Source organism: Staurois parvus, unplaced genomic scaffold, assembly GCF_062004578.1.
Source record: "Staurois parvus isolate SC_StPar_1 unplaced genomic scaffold, SC_StPar_1.0 ptg000149l, whole genome shotgun sequence".
Lineage (NCBI taxonomy): Eukaryota > Metazoa > Chordata > Amphibia > Anura > Ranidae > Staurois > Staurois parvus.
The window spans coordinates 1,544,509-1,564,679 of NW_028317945.1; the positions used below are offsets into that span (position 1 = coordinate 1,544,509).

The following is a 20,171-nucleotide window of genomic DNA, read 5'->3' on the forward strand; positions in this document are numbered from 1 at the left end:
TTGTAAAATGGCTATACTAATTGGAAGTTATCAATCACCCCAGAATTTTTAGTTCTGCTTCCACAATAGCACATTAACCAAGAGCTTGCCCCATATGTCCCCTGCCTTTCTGAGGAAGGAGAATAAGGGCATGTTCATACAACAGTGCAGTGCGTTTTCATGCGATCACACACTGCAATCTTTTGAAAAAAAGGTGCAGTTTGCATGTTGTTCCATCACAATGCACACTGCAGTACGTTGCAGCGCACATGCATTTGAGTTGCTTTGGAATGGCATTCACTAAGATTGTCACCACAGCACAATGGCCTGCCATAAAGGTTTTTAGAAACCCTTCAATGACACTTCTAAGGTCTAGAAGAGTGTGGTTGAGAAGTGACACTTGTGAGCCACTTTCTTAATCAATTAAGAATTGCTGTGAGTCCATCTATAGCTAGCCTTTTCTCCGCTATCCAGTCGTGTGGCTGTCACAGACATCAGGCAGGTCCTGATGTTCAATTTGTACAATCTCTGCCTGCATGCTCAGCTATCCATATTTGCCACAGCATAGTTGTGTATCTTCAAAGAGAGTAACTGCTCAACTGTGTGGATATAATTGTGATGAACATGGGGTCATTTACCAACCTGTGACAAAAGACTGGTCAACCTCACACCGTGCTGTCACTTAAGCAAGAATGCCGTTCTTAGCCCCACACTGCACAAAGATTTTACAGTTTGTAGGACCACAATCTAGGGCTAGGTGCCAACAGATTTGAGAGCGATTGTCAGTGGGTTTAGATAAATAAGCAATTAACTCTTTAAACTGCCACGACCGACTTTTACAGAAGAGTCGGAAACTTTCACAAGATTAGCAATAACAATTATGATTTTAAAATAAACGTCTGCACACGCACTGTCACCACAGACAGGTTTATTCAGAGATCTGTTTCCTCTTGTACCAAATTGTATTGTAACTGTAATGTCTACCTTCATTTTGTAAAGCGCTGTGCAAGCTGTTGGCGCTATATAAATCCTGTATAATAATTTATACTACAGTAGCGCACTATTCAAGAAAGGGGGTTATGGTTTGCATTCAGGTTGCATTCTAGAAACTGGTAGATTGTTCAGCATTGAATTTCGTGTGCAGGGATACTAAACACAGGGTATCTTGGGTAGGCCTGTCACCCAGGAGGTATATGACTGCTATCTCACCATTTGTATACTATAGCTTAGTCACGTGTGATCTTCACATATATGCTTAAAGCGGAGCTCCACCCAGAAGGGGAAGTTCTGCTTTAAGGCTTTGTCCCCCGCTCCCCGTTAAGGATTGACACCTTTGGGATCTTCTCCCACTTCCGTTGCGATCGCCTAGGCCAGGGGTCTCCAAACTTTCTAAACAAATGGCCAGATTATTGTGCTTCAGAATTTAGGTGAGCCGGACTGTGGCCAGCAGCATTGGAAATTTTCCCAGCATCAGTGGGCATAAACATCACCACATTTGGTATTAAGGGGAGGAATAGTGCTCTATCATTCTCTTTGGGACGAGTAGCACCCCATGATTGTTGTCAGAGGGAGAAAAGGTGCCTCATTACATTGTTGTGTCAGTTGGCAAAATAGTGTCTCATATCAGAGAGGTATAGTTTACCAAGGCCGCAGTGTGGAGACCACTGGCCTAGGTGATCAGAAGCGGAAGTTGTCTTCCCCCTTGGTGTCTACGAAAGGTCACCTGAAGCCTGACTGCTTTATGATTCCCATTAGCCCTGGTTAGGATGCACTGCACGCTGTGTATTCCTAATGGGTTTTATTGCCCTACAAATCATGGGTGACAGAACTGAAGGATTTTGTGATTGGTCAGAGGGGAGTGATAATCTGTAGATTTTTATGGTTAGCAGAAATTAACAGACATCCTGGAAGAACTCCAATTAGATATTTACAGCTCTGGTAAATGCCTGTATGCTGGCATCTGCTGTCCCTAAGTTGAGATAACAGGTTCTTTGAAGTGTGAGTTAAAAGGCTACGGAGGTGCATTCCTAGGTATTTGTTGCTGCAATGTGTAACTGTTCTACAAAACCGTCATGGCCGACCTATGATTCTTGGACTACTTTCCGCCAGATATAGCTTTTCGCATGCCAGTATGTAATATCATTACAATAATGACACAAGAAGCCCAAGCATCCATATATTTCAGGTAAGTCTTCAGGCATTCCAACAGACAAGAACATGAGCTTGATGACATTGCACACTAAGACATGGACACCCAAAACACATGGCAAGCAGACTGGTCCAAAACTAGCTACAAAGGTATAGCTTGCTGTGGAGCACAGTAGAGTGGGGTATTCAAAAAGGGTTTTAGGCTACAGATTGCTGTATTTGGCTGGTTGTCAAGTTTCACCATAGGGTGCTGGGCAGATACTGACTATAATCTGTGGGCTAACTAAGCAGTATGGATTGACGTCTGTCTCCATTAATTGCTACTAAGACCACAGGTGTCACTGTTGCATACCAGAAGCTGGCAGGATGTGCAAAAGGTTGGGAACACTCTACACCCAGAGTAGTCTTCAGATGTCAGCTTTAATATCTGCAGGATGCATTGCATGTGAAGGGAATACTGACAGCAGTTTATATACAGTCTGTGTGTGTGTAAATAGGCTGGACAAAATTATGGAAACGGCAAGCAAAACAAAATCGTTCTCTAATATGCAGTTGTGTTGGACTGCCTTTGGCATCCAAGACGGCCTGAATTCTCTTGGGAATTGACAAATAGTCTTGGATGGTGAATAATGGAATCTGATACTACTACTCTTCATGAAAATAAATTTCCAGTTCTCGCACAGATGCCAGAGGGGGAAATGAGCCCCAACCTTTTTATGCCATAATTGATCATAGGGGCTATATGATATTTAAGTCTGGCTATTGTTGTGCCCAGGGAAGGTGTGAGACTTCGTCTGCATGCTCATCAAACCATGATTTGACAACACCAGCTGTGTGAATCTGAGCATTTATTATTCTGCAGGCCCTATCACCTTGAAAGGTAGAGTCACTGCCAGCAACTACGTACATTGATAAATGGTGCTGTCTTCAGGAAACAATATCTGCACCAATGGGCTACACATGGTTGTACGAAATATGTACATAGTTGCTGGCAGTGACTCTCCCTTTCAAGGTGATGATGTGGCCTGCAGAATACCAAGATATGGCTCCCCAAATTCTGATTGTGCCTCCACTATGCTTTATCGTTGGCACAAGACAGTCCAGGTCATAAGATTGGGATGGTGTTTGCCACATGTAAACACGTCCGGTGGTTGGGAACAGTGCAAAGCTCGAATCATCAGACCATATTACAGTCTTTCGTTGATTGATAATCCACGGATTATGGGTGTTGCACCACTTACTCCTCTTATGAGCATTAATATCGGTCCCTAGTGGTTTGGCAATTGCAGCTCTCCTATGAATGTTTTGCTTATGGAGTTCCCTCCGCACAGTTTTTGTGGACACGGGCCTTGGAAGAATGTATACAGAGAAAGAATGAGAGAGAAATGAGAGGTAGTTCCATGTTTTACAAAAATGCTCTATACTTGTAAGTCCAAGTGGCAATAATACAGTTCACATTTTAGCAGTGTTTTGAACGACCACGTTCTTTGTCAGCTTGATATATAAAAAGTCTTATAGTTTACTTTTTATCATTCCACAGGCTTGTTTTGATAGTAAACCTCAGATTATCAGCAAGAGAAATCCAGAGAACCTAGAATTCTGTACAAACCCTACAAAACAACACAGATTTAATGATCACAAGTAAGTATTGTGCAACGTAGACATGGATTTGCTATTTCAAAACTGTAAATCTGAACATGATTATTTTTAGAGTGATATTAACTCATAGAAAAAAATAAACAAATAAATGTAGCTGCATACCTTACATCACCATAGCTTTTCCTCCCTAGTTTTGTGCAGTTTTTACAACATTACCAGCCTATGAAAGTCATCTAAGTCGAGTTTTCGCCAGTAGGGTGTCTCCAATGTCTGCTTCCTGCCATCCTGAAATGCCCACTCCCGCCATTTGGTGCCTTGGGGTTGGACGCATATTCAGTAGAGGCTGCTGTCTTTCTGATATCTGTCACATGACTGTTATGGGCTCGCTGGTGCCTTGCCTGGCGGCGCAAGCACAGTTCTGTACCTAGATTTCTATGCACAGTACTGTGTATGAGCCAGCCAGGCACACTGCCAGTGGCCCCACACTGTGCATGTGGCAGCTGGGAACAGCACCAGATGTCAGGAAGACAGCAGCCCTTACAGCACATGTGCCAGTCACAGTGCCAGTGGCCTTTTACTGCATATTCACCTTCCAAACACTGTGCCAGTGTTCCTGTTGCAGTGCAAAGAGCAGAAACAACAATGTAAGGATTCAGAGCTCAAACAAAAAATATTTTACACTAAAATGGGCAGATCTTATAGCATATGTAAACCTTCACCTTTTAAAACCACCAATTCAGTTTAAAATATAAATGAAAGGCCAAACATTTGTGTATACATATTAAAAACATAAATACCCTTTTTCTGCCTTTTTTAAGTGATTACATACCCTCTGTTCTCAGCTGCATAGGGAGCTGAGAGAGGTGGGGAGGGGAAACTGCAGAACACAGAACGTCCAGAGAATGGCTGTGTGTGTTTTGGGGGGGTCATGTAGGTACAAGTCTAATTATTGGAGGAGAGAAGATTTAGTTCTCAAAACAGCTAGCAAACTGACCATACTGTGCTCTCATGCCTAGTGTGGTCAGTTTTTATTGGAAAGCAGAGAGACTGGCAGGAACACCAAGCATTTCACACAAAGGAAACAATACAAAGAGAACAGGATACGTTTTAATACAAGTACGTGGTACAGCAGGCACAAATCAGGAATATGAAATGCTGAGTTTGCATTTGTTTACATATGAGAATATTCTATTTTAGATTAACAGGATTAGCAAGTGTTAGAACTACATGGGAATAAATGGCCAGAATCTGTACTTAAATATTGTGATTTTTTTCATGGAGTAGTTCATGATGTTCATGCCTTTGTTAATGAGTCTGAGAAAACTATTGATTCTGAATTAAACCTGTGCCAATTTTTGCTTAACCTCCCTGGCGGTATTCCTGAGTGTAGCTCGGGGTAAAGTTTCAGCACCACAAGCGGTAACCCCGTGCTACACTCGGGAATACTCTGCAGCGCTGCTCCGGGATCTCATCTTCACTTACCTTGGCCTGCGCTCCCGCGATTTCCCTCCTGCAGTGTCCCCTGCAATGTCCTCCGGCAGATGCCAGCATCCGTCTTCTGGGTTCCATTCCCTGCAACGTCGGGATGTACGGGGGACTGGCGGGAAATTTGAAAGTTGTAAAAGTGACATTCACTAAAATCACATAGTAAAACATTACTGTATCAAACCATTTCACATACATTTTCTCCTGTGCCCTGCCTGCATTTGTACTGTTCTTTCTGCCTAGAAACTGAGAAATGTCCATGGTGTCCAAAAAGTGTCCTTTTAGGTCAAAAGCAGTTTTAGACCAGCTAGAGAACAGCGATTAGTAAATTTAGAACTACTTGCAGAATTGAGTGATAATGATTTGTGGGTAAACTCGTCATCAGACACTGAAATGATTTTGCGACTTTGCTCAGTGATGTTCGAACTTGGTGCTATATTTCAAATTTCAGTGTTTTTGGTTTGATTATATTATTTAATTAAATGTATTATATTATTTTTTATGATTATTTATTACATTATAATTTATGATTTCGTATTTCAAATATTAACATACCCGGGATGTTTACTAGACTCTTGTTCGGACAGATTTCAGTGATTTATTCCTAAAAATTATAGGCCTACAATAAAAAAAAACATATTTTTAATGCAAAAAAATGTACCGCACAGAAATAATGTGCACAGAAATATGGACATAATCAGACCGTTATGGAGGCTACAAAGGGATTCTTGGGTAACATATTTCCAGCTGACCAACTGTGTCAAAGTGATCCCTCTCTGGCCAGTCCTTACTCTGCTGTGCAAAATGCTAAATGCTTGATTACAGTATGTGTTAGTGGACATATAGTGCAAATATGGGGCAGAAAAATGCTGCTGGAGGAGAACTTCTGACTCAGGTCTGGTCACTGCAGACAGAAATCGAGATATACCTGTGCTCAAATCCAGAATGCTTACATATACACAGTACTGTGCAAAAGTCTGACAGTTATGAGAAAATGCTGTAAATTAAGAATGCTTTCAGAAATAGAAGTGTTCATTTATTTTCCATTTTGTTAATTAAAATAAACTATGAACAGAAGAGAAAGCCACATCAAATCAATATTTGGTGCGATCACCCTTTGCCTTCAAAACACCATCAATTCTTCTAGGTATACTTGCACATAGTTTTTGAAAGAGCTCGGCAGGTAGGTTGTTCCAGACATCTTCAAGAACTAACCATGGATCTTCTGTGGATGTAAGCTGCCTGAAATCCTTCAGTGTCTTCATTTAATCCCAGACAGACTCGATTACTTTGAGATCAGAACTCTGTGGGGGCTAAACCATCACTTCCAGGACATCTTGTTCTTTATGCTGAAGATAGTTCTTAATGACATTGGCTGCATATTTAGGGTCCTTATCCTGCTGCAGAATAAATTTGGCACCATTTTTCTGCACCTCAGTTCCTATGTTTTCATCCAAATAAAACGATCACCAGCACTCAAATCTTCATGCTCCACATGAAAAACGGTATCTGTCACTTGATGAGGTGCAGCCCTCTAAAGATCAGGGAGTCTTGATAATAACAAAAGAAAAGCACAAAAGGGTGCACTCTCCTCGTGCATCACAGTGGTAACAAATGAATTTATTTAAAAACGTAACAAATGGATACTCACAAAACGAATGTGAAAAACTTGTCAAATGTATCAATGCCACACGACGGGGTCCTTTGGTGAAACTGCCTATTGGGAATAGTTGATGCGTTTCGAGCGTTTAACTCCGTTTTTCAAAGCTAAGGAGATAAAACCTGCCCATGCCCCATATATAGGGGAAAAAAACTGGTTAAGATCATCAACACACCCTCTCCATGAAGAAAAGCCCCGCTGCTAGGCCCTAAAGCTATTTTCTAAGTGTGCCTCTTCAATCCGTGTGTGAATCTATGATTCTTATACATGGATACAAGCAAACTGTATGATAAAGGCATGGATGAAATAGAAGACTTACTGCGTATGATGTATTCTCCATCAAGTGGAGGAGAGGTGGAAGTGAATATGCTGCCTCATGGCAACCGGAGTGTGTACTGGGACGTGTGGAGCACAAGCTGTGGTGACACCAGCCGTCGCTCTGGAAACAGGTACTGCACATACGCGCCTCTGGGAATGGCGCAAGGCGCATGCGCCATGTCAATCGCACCCAGAGGATGCCGCACAGGAAATGCATCATCTGAAGGGTGGAAGTGCACTCTGGAAATGGGCAGAGATGACATATTACACCTTCCAAAAGAAAGGAATGGAATGTTAAAGGTCCAAAAATTGGAAAATGGTGTGATCTAAATAAATGAGATGTAAAAAGATTTGAAAACACATATGGTGTGAGATGATGATGGAGGGGGTGTAGAGAGGTCCCAAATATGTACACATGGCTGACCCTAGAAGAATTTCCCCGCCATTTCAGTTTCACCACAGGACCCTTGTCGTGCGGCATTGATACATTTGACTCTGTTTGTTTTTCACATTCGTTTTGTGAGTATCCATTTGTTACGTTTGTAAATAAATTCATTTGTTACCACATTAATGCATGAGGAGAGTGCGCCCTTTTGTGGTTTCCTATGTTTTCATGCATAGGGCATGGAAACAAAACTAAGGGATAACAAGGAGTCCTGGAAGTGATGTGGCCCCACAGAGCCCTGATCTCAACATCACCGAGTCTGTCTGGAATTACACGAAGAGACAGAAGGATTTGAGGCAGCCTACATCAACAGAAGATCTGTGGTTAGTTCTCCAAGATGTTTGGAACAACCTACCTGCCGAGTTCCGTCAAAAACTGCAAGTGTACCTAGAAGAATTGTTGCTGTTTTGAAGGCTAAAGGTGGTTACACCAAATATTTATTCGATATGGATTTCTCTTCTTTTCATTCATTTTCCATTTTTTTAATAAAAATAAACTATGAACACTTCAGTTTTTGAAAGCATTCTTCATTTACAGCATTTTTTTTACACCTGCCTAAGACTTTTGCACAGTATTGTATAAGAAATGAGGTGCTATAAGGGTGTGGCCACAAGTTAACACTATATATTCTAAATTAACCCTATGCACACTGCTGAGAAAACTAGTGAAGTCATTATCCAGTATAAGTTGTTTTTTGTGTTTTTTTTTTTTAACCTATTGGACAGATGTCTTGTGCATGTGTTAAACTCGAGCACAGTAAAGTACTCCAAAATTCGTCCACTTCATCTTCGATTTCAAATGGACATGTGTCGCCATGAGATGCGTTATGGCTGTCTTCAGGAGGACACTTGCAACTTTGCACATAGCCATGTAGAACTATGTGTTTGGATGCTGCAGAAGCAGTCAGGTACCGCCCACTTGCATTAATGACCTGATTTTCAACTTTTCTTATCTTTTATTACACAGGTTGTTTGTTTTCTGTGGTGTTTATAGTGCAGTATGAATTTGGTTTTAAGAAAAATAAAACCAAAGCAAAAATTAAAGATGCACTAAAATGCAATAGGTACAGAAATGATGGGGAAAATTCTTAAAGGGTATATGACACTGAATTTGAATTGGTGGATGTGATAAGACTGCACATAACCTACTCCCACTGCAATGAAAACGCCCTCTGTAACGGCTGTAAGGGTTTTCCCAGTGTGTGGTCTCTGTTTCCATTACAGGCAAAATCTAGGAACAAAAAATATTCTGTTTTGAATAGGACCAATTTGCTGCATTGCTTTGGCCCATTAATAGTTATGCATGGTGTTTTGACTTTTTTCCATTCAGGTCATATGGTTACCTTTACTTTTAGATGCATGGAGATGCATATGTGCTTATCAATATGCATGAAAGCCCAACCAAACCCTCCAAATATATAACTGTAAAGCAGTCAGGCTGCATATCCAGTAATATGCTGTTCTTTCTTTTTTTAGTTTCTAAGTTCTGTTAAGAGGGTTAAAATTCCCTGTGCCGGCACCACTTGGAGGGTGAGACTGCTGCTCTCACACACAAGCATTGGCCTGAGTCTCCAATAGTCCAGTGCATCCCCTTGCACACTTCTGAAGTTATCAGCATTTTAGCTTCCTGAGTGGCACTGTTGATTGTTGTCACTGTGGATTCCTGTGGCTGGATTCACATGAGAATACTTGCAGCTGCAAAGCCTGTACAGAGCAATGAGCAGCTGTCAGTGGCATCATTCACCCAGGTAAGCTCCGATATCTGAGCTTACCTAGGGTTGTCTCCTGAAGTGGGAAGGCAGTAAGGAAGCATGGATTGGTGAGTATACCTTGCTGGTGTGATGCGCTAGCAAGAGACAGTGATACTTTGCCCTAATGGGCAAAATGATGGTGTCAATTTAAGGGCTGTTCTTGACAGTCGTTTCCTGCACACATCAAAGGCATGTCATCAAAATCCCATTTGACTATAAAAGAGCACTGTCTACATAAATTCAAAGGCTGCATTTGACCTGCTTTGCTTTTCTTTGGATGCCATATATCCCACTGAGAAGTGTTTGAACTGCAGGCAAAGCAGGTCTAGCACAGCTTTTTTTTGTCAAATGTTTTCCCATTTGAATGCAACTGCATAAAACCTTATCTGTTGGTCATCTGGTTCCTGGAAATCATAGAAGTCTGGGTCCAGAGTGCCTCCTCCTTGATTTACAGTGGGGCAAAAAAGTATTTAGTCAGCCACCAATTGTGCAAGTTCTCCCACTTAAAAAGATGAGAGAGGCCTGTAATTGGCATCATAGGTAGACCTCAACTATGAGAGACAAAATGAGAAAAAAAATCCAGACAATCACATTGGCTGATTTGGAAAGAGTTTATTTGCAAATTATGGTGAAAAATAAGTATTTGGTCAATATCAAAAGTTCATCTCAATACTTTGTTAGATATCCTTTGTTGGCAATGACAGAGGTCAAACGTTTCCTGTAAGTCTTCACAAGGTTGGCACACACTGTTGCTGGTATGTTGGCCCATTCCCCCATGCAGATCTCCTCTAGAGCAGTGATGTTTTGGGGCTGTGGCTGGGCAACACGGACATCCAACTCCCTCCAAAGGTATTCTATGGGGTTGAGATCTGGAGACTGGCTAGGCCACTCCAGGACCTTGAAATGCTTCTTACGAAGCCACTCCTTCGTTGCCCGGGCGGTATGTTTGGGGTCATTGTCATGTTGGAAGACCCAGCCATGTTTCATCTTCAATGCCCTTGCTGATGGAAGGAGGTTTGCACTCAAAATCTCACGATATTTGGCCCCATTCATTCTGTCCTGTACATGGATCAGTCGTCCTGGTCCCTTTGCGGAGAAACAGCCCCAAAGCATGATGTTGCTACCCCCATGCTTCACAGTAGGTATGGTGTTCTTTGGATGCAACTCAGCATTCTCTCTCCTCCAAACACGACGAGTTGTGTTTCTACCAAACAGTTCTATTTTGGTTTCATCTGACCATATGACATTCTCCCAATCCTCTTCTGGATCATCCAAATGCTCTCTAGCAAACTTCAGACGGGCCCGGACATGTACTGGCTTAAGCAGGGGGACACGTCTGGCACTGCAGGATCTGAGTCCCTGGCGGCGTAGTGTGTTACTGATGGTAGCCTTTGTTGCGTTGGTCCCAGCTCTCTGCAGGTCATTCACTAGGTCCCCCCGTGTGGTCCTGGGATTTTTTCTTACCGTTCTTGTGATCATTTTGACCCCACGGGGTGAGATCTTGCGTGGAGCCCCAGATCGAGGGAGATTATCAGTGGTCTTGTATGTCTTCCATTTTCTAATTATTGCTCCCACAGTTGATTTGTTCACACCAAGCTGCTTGCCTATTGCAGATTCAGTCTTCCCAGCCTGGTGCAGGTCTACAATTTTGTTTCTGGTGTCCTTCGACAGCTCTTTGGTCTTCACCATAGTGGAGTTTGGAGTGTGACTGTTTGAACTTGTTATCAGTATAAAAGACACCTGTCCACAACCTCAAACAGGTGCCATTGATACAGGTAATGAGTGCAGGACAGAGGAGCCTCTTAAAGAAGAAGGTACAGGTCTGTGAGAGCCAGAAATCTTGCTTGTTAGTAGGTGACCAAATACCTATTTTCCACCATAATTTGCAAATAAATTCTTTCCAAATCAGCCAATGTGATTGTCTGGATTTTTTTTCTCATTTTGTCTCTCATAGTTGAGGTCTACCTATGATGCCAATTACAGGCCTCTCTCATCTTTTTAAGTGGGAGAACTTTCACAATTGGTGGCTGACTAAATACTTTTTTGCCCCACTGTATGTTCTCAGATTTGGCACTCCTTCCTCAAAGAGGGATGAACCTTCTGGCAGCTATCCAGAAACTCCTTTCACTGGGGGCATTGCCTCAGGCTCAAGAGAAGAACATTTTTAATATTTTAATTCTAACCTGTTCATCGTTCCAAATGGAGAAGTTTGGCCCATTCTGGATCCAAAAACACTCAATTTGTTCCTGAACTCAAAAGTTCTGCAGTGAATTGGCCTGTTAAATTACACTGCCGCAGAGAGTATATACGTGGGCAGCGGGAGCGGATGCACCTCTAAACTGCTCCGCACACTCCAGGCACTTCCAGCCCAAATTAGTGGCCCTCTACCACCTCCATTGTCAGCCATCACCTGGTCCCAATACAGTAGCAGCGGGACCCGACCTATGGCTACCAGGTTGGCAGGGAATGCTCCGGGCGGCTCCCGCAACCTGCCTCGTGCAACGGGAGGAGGAGGCATGATGGCAACCGGCACCGGGTCCCATGCTGGCATGGCTGCAGGTAAGGAGAAGCTTCAGTCACAGAAGGTTAAGCCGAAGCCTCATGGGCCTGGAAGTCAGGCTGCTAGCCCCATTGCAAGCCCTTTTGGATGTAGGGGAGCCTCTAGATCCCCTTGGCTCCTTTTCTAGCCCTGCCAAATCCTGCAGGCCTCGGCCTCATCACCGGGCTATGAATCCCATAGCTCTTCAACCCTGGACAAAGAGATGACCGATATCTTTGTCAACCATTCTAGTGGCCAGCAGCCAGATATAGATAGCCCAGCAGGTTCCCCATCTTCACAGCCTCCTCCACCTCAATATTCAGGAGACTCAGTCCTTATCGCCTGCTTTGCTGATTTACTCCAGAGAGCACTGGATAAAGCCACTACTAAACTGGCCTCTGCGTTAAAGCAAGATTTTCAGGAGTTGGGACATTGTTTGGACAGTATTGAGTCTAAGGTTGATGACACGGCCCACCGAGTGGTCCAGAATTCCAACATGATTACAGTGCTACAGGATTGTCTGGAGGAAGCATACTCTAAAATTGATGATCTTGCAAACTGGGCTATGTGTTACAATTTCCATATCCGAGGCCTTCCTGAAACTGTGAAAGATGTTACATCTATTACTTGTTCTCTTATGCAATCTGCCATACCTGATATCGATGAATCCATGTGGTGATTGATCGTATTCATAGGACCCTGGTCCCTTAAAACCGGACAGTCCCTCTAGAGATGTAATTGTAAAACTTCACTTCTTCTGGGTAAAGGCATCGGTTATGCACTATGGTAGGGAACATCCGGATTTGGAAATTAATGGCTACAAACTCCAGATTTTTGCTGATATCTCTCAGGCTACCATCCAGAAAAGATCCTTCAAACCCTTGCTCTTACCTCTGGTTCAACGGGACATACAATACAGGTGGAACTATCCTTTCCGGCTCCAATTTACCTATAGCGGCATATCTTACTCTTTTTCAACGTTCTGAGGAGAAAAGGTCTTGTTGAAATTGGGCTTTCTTTCCCACAGCCCCACATCTAGGAGCCAGTCAAGATCCAGTGAGCCTCCTCCTCTGCTTTCACCTCTCTGGTTGGCTCTGCCGATTTAAAGAAGTCTGCGACCTCTCATCGAGTGACCCGAGGACTTACATTTTACTGCCAAGGTTTTTTCTTTAGCGGTGGCTTCCCAGTGGTCCCCTTCACGGGACAACTGCCACCGCACCGGTTTATTTTTTGTGGAAATTTATATAAGTGCCTTAATTTTGGTGGTTTTAGTTCTTTGGTTACCACATTTAGTTTCGGCTTGGTGACGGTGTCCTGGCCTGAACATCTTATAGATATCAGTGTTGATGTTTTTTTGTAGGTATTGCTATTGCAACCAGTTTGGGTAGCCTAGGGGCTCTTGTTTATTCATGTGTAACTTTTAGTGCCAGGGGAGGTCAATGCACTCTGCCTAGTCAAAGAACTCTTCCCATTGCTTAGTCTTGGTTAAGACTCCTCTGCTTCCAGAACTAGGGTTCTGGAGAACAGTTTAACGTCCTACTACATTACTGTGTGGCATTGTTAGATGCTGGGTGAATCTTGACCCATGTGTCTTTTACTTCTTTTCTCTTATTTATCTTCTTTTTTCCTCTTCTTTCCTTTGAACTCTTTTTACTGTTTTATCTTGAGGGTCACCGGGAGACTGTCAGCTTCTCGAGATACCAGTTCTCTCAGGTTTGTGGGTGAGTCAGTACGTCTACAGTACTGCTAGCTATTATCCATGTCCAAGATAGCTAAAAACACCATCCAACTGCTTTCCCATAATGTACAAGGGCTAGGATCACCTCTGAAGCAGCTTAAAGCTTTTACACACTATAAGTCCTTAGGCGTTGATGAGGTGGCCCTTCAGGAAACAAATTTTGTTTCTTCTTTTACCCCTCAGATTTATCCATAAGGAGTTTCTGGGTTTTTTTTTTTTACCACTGCTCCAATTAAAAAAAAAAAGGGGGGGGGGGAGGGTGTGACACTCTGTCTGTCCAGAAGGCTCTTTTTTGCTGAAATTAAGGTGATTAGAGATGAAGGCGGGCGTTACCTCCTGGTGGAGGGACATTTGGGAGGGAATTTGATCACCCGCTTTCAGCTAAGATTGTTTCTGTGCTCTAATCAGACCATGATCCGGTAATTCTAATGTTTTCCAGTTAGACGACTAGTTTGGCTAAATCACATTGGAGATTGATTGAGCCTCTTCTTAGTAATGACTCTTATTGCTTAGATATTACTACCCATTTGAAAGAGTATTTTGACATCAATTAAGTGGAAAACACTTCCCTGGCTATTAACTGGGCTGCACATAAGGCCTTGGTTAGGGGCTTTCTGACTCCATTATCTTCTAGACTTAAAGCTTGCGATGAGATGATCTCTGCCAAAACTAAGGAATATGAAGCTCTGGCTCATTGATATAAATACACTCCATTTTCTGATCTCTTACATGAACTGAAACAAACTCGCTTAGAACTTAACGATTGCCTTACCACAAAAGCTGAAAAACAATTTTGCTAATAAGTTTTTTACTTGGTGCAACAGACAAGGTTCTCTGTTAGCGCCTAAACTCACTCCCAGGTATTCCCACCCGGCTCTCCCCAAAATTAGGCTATCGGGGGGCCACAAAGCCCAAGAGCCTCAAAAAATTATTCAGGAATTCCATAATTCCATTTCCTGCTAATTTATAAAGCCCACCTCAAGGGGTTGACCCTTCCTCTATCCGGGATTTCTTGGGAGCTTTATCTCTGCTATCACTTGCTGAGGCTTATAAAGAATGCATGGAACAGCCTTTTACCTGTGCGGAAGTACAAAGTCATACAGACGCTACCTTTACATAAATCACCGGGACCTGATGGGCTCCCCAATAACTATTATAAGAAATTTTCTGACCTACTTGTCCCACATATGACTCATTATTTTAATGAGCTATGGGATGGTGGAGAGTTCGCTCTAGATGAAAATAGAACGTATATTAGTGTTATCCCTTAGCCCAATAAAGATTTTAACCACTTGACCTCCAGAGGATTTACCCCCCTTAATGACCAGGTCTCTTTTTGCTACTCGGCGCTGCACTAATTCAACTGATAATTGCGTGGTCATGCAATGCTGCACCCAAACGAAATTTACATCCTTTTTTTTTTTTCCCCACAAATTGAGCTTTCTTTCGGTGGTATTTGATTGCCTGTGCGGTTTTTATTTTTTGCGCTATAAAAAAAAAGGCTGACAATTTTGAGGAAAAAAAACAATATATTGGACTTTTTGCTATAAAACATGTCCAGTAAAAAAAAAATTTTAAAAATCAAATTTAGTCATAAATTTCTGCCAAAATGCATTCTGCGACATGTCTTTGCTAAAAAAAAAACCCAATACGTGTAAATTAATTGGTTTACATGAAAGTTATAGCGTTTACAACGGGCATGAAAGATACTGGGATTTTTAGGTTTTTTTTTATACTAATAATGGCAGCGATCAGTGACTTATGGCGGCGATCAGCGACTTATGGCGGGACTGCAGCGGACATTCTGACATTGGGGGGTACTGACTTGGGGTCACTGACATCCCCAGTGACACCAATACAGTGATCAGTGCAAAAAAAAAAAAAAAACACTGACACTGTACTAATGGCACTGGGGAGGAAGGGGTTAAGTTTATTTTTCAGGGAAAGGGTTATCTGTGTGAGGGGAGTGTTTTACTAGGGGGCGGGGGTGTGTACTGCACAGGACACCGCTGATCGGGAGAGAGAAACTCTTCTGTCCCGATCAGCTTGTCCTGGAGCCGTCAGGGAACTGACAGAACGCACAGCTACTGCAGCTGTGCTCTCTGTCAGGGATTGCCGCAGATCGCCGGGAAATAGCCGGTAAGGACTGGCTGTGACCCGGCGACTGACATCCGCGGCTGTGACCGGAGGGACAGGTAGGGCGGCGGCATGCCTCGCGCGCACCCCCTACCTGTTTACAAAACACACGTTTTAAAACGTGGTTTTGCCCAGCCGTGCCGCCCTGCCACCGTATTTATACAGTGGCTGGGCAGCATGTGGTTAATGATGTCCTCAATTATCACCCCATAACTCTGATTAACCACTTCCGTGCTGCCCCTAGAGCAGAAGTATTGCTACAGGGCAGCACAGGTGCAAAACAAATCACGTATATATACGTGATTTTGCATTTCTGGGTAGGGGTTGCGTGCAAGCCATGCACGCACCTTACCCGTGCCACCAATGGCGGCCGCGGATGTCAATCCCTGGGTCATAGCCGGTAATTAATTGCCGCGCCCGGTAATTTCCAAAGATCTCTGACGTGGAGGAGGAGTGTTTTGTTTACTAACAGTCCTCCCTGTCAGCTCGGGCACACTGCTGTGGTTGGCTGTGCACACACAGCAGTGTGAATACAGTGAAGCACACTGACAAGGCCCCCTAGTGAAACACTCCCTGCACACACTTAACCCTTTGATCACCCCTCATGTTAACCCTGCCCAGTGCCATTATTACAGTGTCTTTTTAGCACTGATCATTGTATTGGTGTCAGTGACACCAAGTCAGTTCCCCCCACTGTCAAAATGTCTGCCGCAGTCCCGCTATAAGTCGCTGATCGCCGCCATTACTAGTAAAAATAAAAACAAATTCCAGTAAATATTCCGCCATTTCTAAACGCTATAACTTTCACATAAACCAACTAATTTACACATATTGGGATTTTGTTTTAGCAAAGGCATGTAGCAGAATACATTTTGGTGTAAATTTGACGAAATTAGATTTTTTTTTATTTTTTACTGGACTCGTTTAATAGCAAAAAGTCAAAAATATTGTTTTTTTTTTTCTCAAAATTGTCGGTCTTTTTTTTTTTTTTTTTTTCATAGCTCAAAAAATAAACGCACAAGCGATCAAATACCATCGAAAGAAAGCTCAATTTGTGGGAGAAAAAGGATGTAAATTTAATTTGGGTGCAGCATTGTAGGACTGCGCAATTGTCAGTTAAAGTAACGCAGTGCCGTAACTCAAAAAATGGCCTGGTCAGGAACGGGGGGGGGGGGGGGGGGTTGGGGGGTAAATCCTCAGGAGGGCAAGTGGTTAACTGTGATTTAAAAATCCTTACAAAGCTCTTAGCTTTGCATCTTAACACTTTTTTTTGGAATGCTATATTAATAAAGATCAGTCAGGATTTATTTCAGGACGCCAAACTTTGGACCAGATACATTGTTCTAATGCATTAATCTCAGCAGCCCGAGCTAATTGGGACACCCTCTTTTCTAGGAACCTTTGACTTCTCATTAGACCTCCACAAGGCCTTCGACAGGTTAACCTGAGACTGTTTTTTACTTTAGAGGCTTTTGGGTTTGGTCCTACGTTTTTCTCTTTATTGAAAACCTTCTATAGTGCCCCCTTAGCTCAGTTTTCTATCAAAGGATATAAATCTTCGCCATTCCCTATCCGATGAGGCAGGGCTGTCCCCTTTACTTTTTGCACTAGCAATCGAACCATTAGCTGTGACGATTTTCTCCCATCCTAAAATCTATGGTATCCATTGCAGTCCACAAGAGCATAAATGTGCTGATGATGTTCTCATGTATATTACTGCTCCCCAAGAAACCCTACCCAATTTACTTTCTTCGATGCACCAATTCTCGCAGCTTTCTGGGCTATCTTTGAACTCCCATAAAACGATAGCACTTAATGTTTTTTTGCCTCTATCAACTGTACAAACCCTCTGGAATATCTATAATTTCCAATGGGCAAAACATTTCTTTCCATATCTGGGAATTCAGTTAAAGCCTTCTGTAGACCCCCTTTATAGGGCTAGCTACCCTCCGGGGACTACAGGAAGACCTTTGCTGTTGGGGCGGATTACGCCTTGTCCTGGTTTGGCAGAGTTAACTCTGTTAGAATGACTCTTTGATCTAGAATACTTTACTATTTTAGAACTTTACCAATAACTGTCCCGAGAGGAGATCTACAGCGTCCAAAAGCCGAAGTCCTTCGTTTTGTATGGGGTGATAACAAGCCCCCGGATGAGCAAATTAACACTATATGCTTCAAAGCCACAAGATGGGCTTGGCCTCCCCTATTTGCAAGCTTATTTCCAAGCTGCCCAAATTGCCTAACTTGCATATACTACTGCTGAAGGATCCAACCCCCTCTGGGTTTCCATAAAAGCACTCTTATGCCACCCCTTAGCCACTGGGTCACTGCTATGGCTTCCTAGTTTCCTATGTCCTCCTATATTATGTTGTACGTTATCACACTCTTTAACCTTTTGGGATAGGGTACATTGCCACGCAGCCTTGTTGTCGCCACATATGCCGCTAGCCCCTGTCTTTTGTAATTCTGAATTCCCACCTGGTACCTACATCGTTCCAGTAATGGATGAATAAGGGCCTTCTGAGAATTGCTGACTACCTCAATGGTTACCAACCATATTCTCTGAAACATTAGAGACAACCTACGGATGCCCCCTAGTGAAACCTTTTCGGTACAATCAATTTGTTTCCTTTATATGCTCTAAGCTTAAATTACTGACCTCTTTTGAAATATCTTGTCAAGCACGGAACCTCCTACGGGACAGAGTTTCTGTGGTATATGTTTCCCTCACTCATTCGAAAGCTAAGCTTCCTTATATGATTCAGTGGGAACGAATCATAATCACAATCTCCTGACCTCAACATAATTGAAAATCTATGGATAGACCTTAAAAGAGCAGTGCGTGACAGACATCCCAGAAATATCAAAGAACTGGAAGACTTTTGTAAGGAAGAATGGGCAAAGATACCTCAAACAAGAATTGAAAGACTCTTGGCTGGCTACAAAAAGCATTTACAAGCTGTGATACTTGCCAAAGGGGGCAGTACAAGATATTAACTCTGCAGGGTGCCCAAACTTTTGCAGACGCCATTTTTTTGTTTTCGGTTATTTTGAAAGTGTAAATGATGGAAATAAAATCTAACTTTTGTTGACATATTATAAGAATGTCTAATCTGTAATTTGATGCCTTTTGGAGATTTTTCCATCTTTCCTTGGCTTCTTTATGCACATTAATACAAATTTTTAGCTGGGGTGCCCAAACTTTCGATCCCCACTGTACATGTTCCTGGTGGCGAGAATAACAATCGCTAAATATTGGAAACAGCCAGTGATTCCATTTAACTATGTAAAGACCAAGCTGAACTGGATCATGGTCATTGACAAACTCACCTGTACTCTCAAATGATTCTTAGAAGTTTCACAGAACTTTTCTTTCCTTCTCCCCTCTTTTCTCTTCAGATTCGATAGATTGATATGGAGGTCTTTGGAGCCTTTTGTGGTGCTAGTTTTAATTCTCTGGCAAGATGACAGTGGCTCTTCCCTTATCCTTTACCCTTCATCCCCTTTCCTTTTCCTCTTCATCCCCTTTCCTTTTCCTCTTCTCTCTCCACTGTGCAACTGTTATTGATGTTTTACTTATTGTTGTCACAACATTTATTGAATTTAATTATTATGTTCATGGTCTTCTGTAGATCAGGTTGGCGTCCTGGAACTTTTGTAGATGTTTATACTCTCCTCTCTTGTAGGAGTGTTCATTTGAGCTCCTACTACCCCGACTAACTACCTGGTGCTGATTACATTTCACTTATTATTTGGATGTTAGACTTTGGTCTTATGTTATAATGTTCACCTGTGATGTGGCCTCTGTCGGAATGCTTTTTGTGTCATTTTGCTATTTGTTTCTATAAAAATATTGAAATATAAATTACACTGCCCAACAAACAAAAACATTTTTTTTCTTGGTGCCTTGCTTTTTAGATGTGTTGTTGGGGTTATTTGGGACACTGATTCAGAAAATTGCATTGGCTAGACTGCATCATCTTTAGTTTCTTTAACTAAAAAAATTATGTAAATGTGACCATATCTGTTTTTGAAAAGACCTTGCTGATCAGCTTGTTCTTCTGTTACCTAGTTTGTGTTTTTGTGTACAAGTTAGCAGAAATAGTGAGTGTTTACATACTTCCAACTGTAATTTTCCATCGGACACATTGGATTCTAAAGTGTAAGATATAATTATGATCATATAGGAGGTGTGTGTATATTGCCACTCATATAGTTTTGTTTTTGCAGATCAAGCACCATAGAGGTTATGGTTACTTTTTTATGTGTTTCTTTCGTGCTACAAGGAGATTAAATAAAACTCTACATTCAAATATTCTGATTTTTGATGGGCAACCAGAGTGAAGAGTGGTATATAGAAATTATGTTGTATCT

General features: G+C 42.3%; 1 protein-coding gene across 1 annotated transcript in view; it reads left to right on the plus strand.

Moving 5' to 3' along the window:
• Positions 1-20,171, plus strand: part of ZC3H7B (zinc finger CCCH-type containing 7B) — a 315,279-nt gene that overhangs the window by 180,079 nt on the left and 115,029 nt on the right. Inside the window, exons 15-16 of the mRNA XM_089674226.1 lie at positions 3,668-3,768; positions 8,360-8,541. Coding sequence (XP_089530352.1) covers positions 3,668-3,768; positions 8,360-8,541 — 283 coding nt within the window. The remainder of the gene's footprint in view (positions 1-3,667; positions 3,769-8,359; positions 8,542-20,171) is intronic.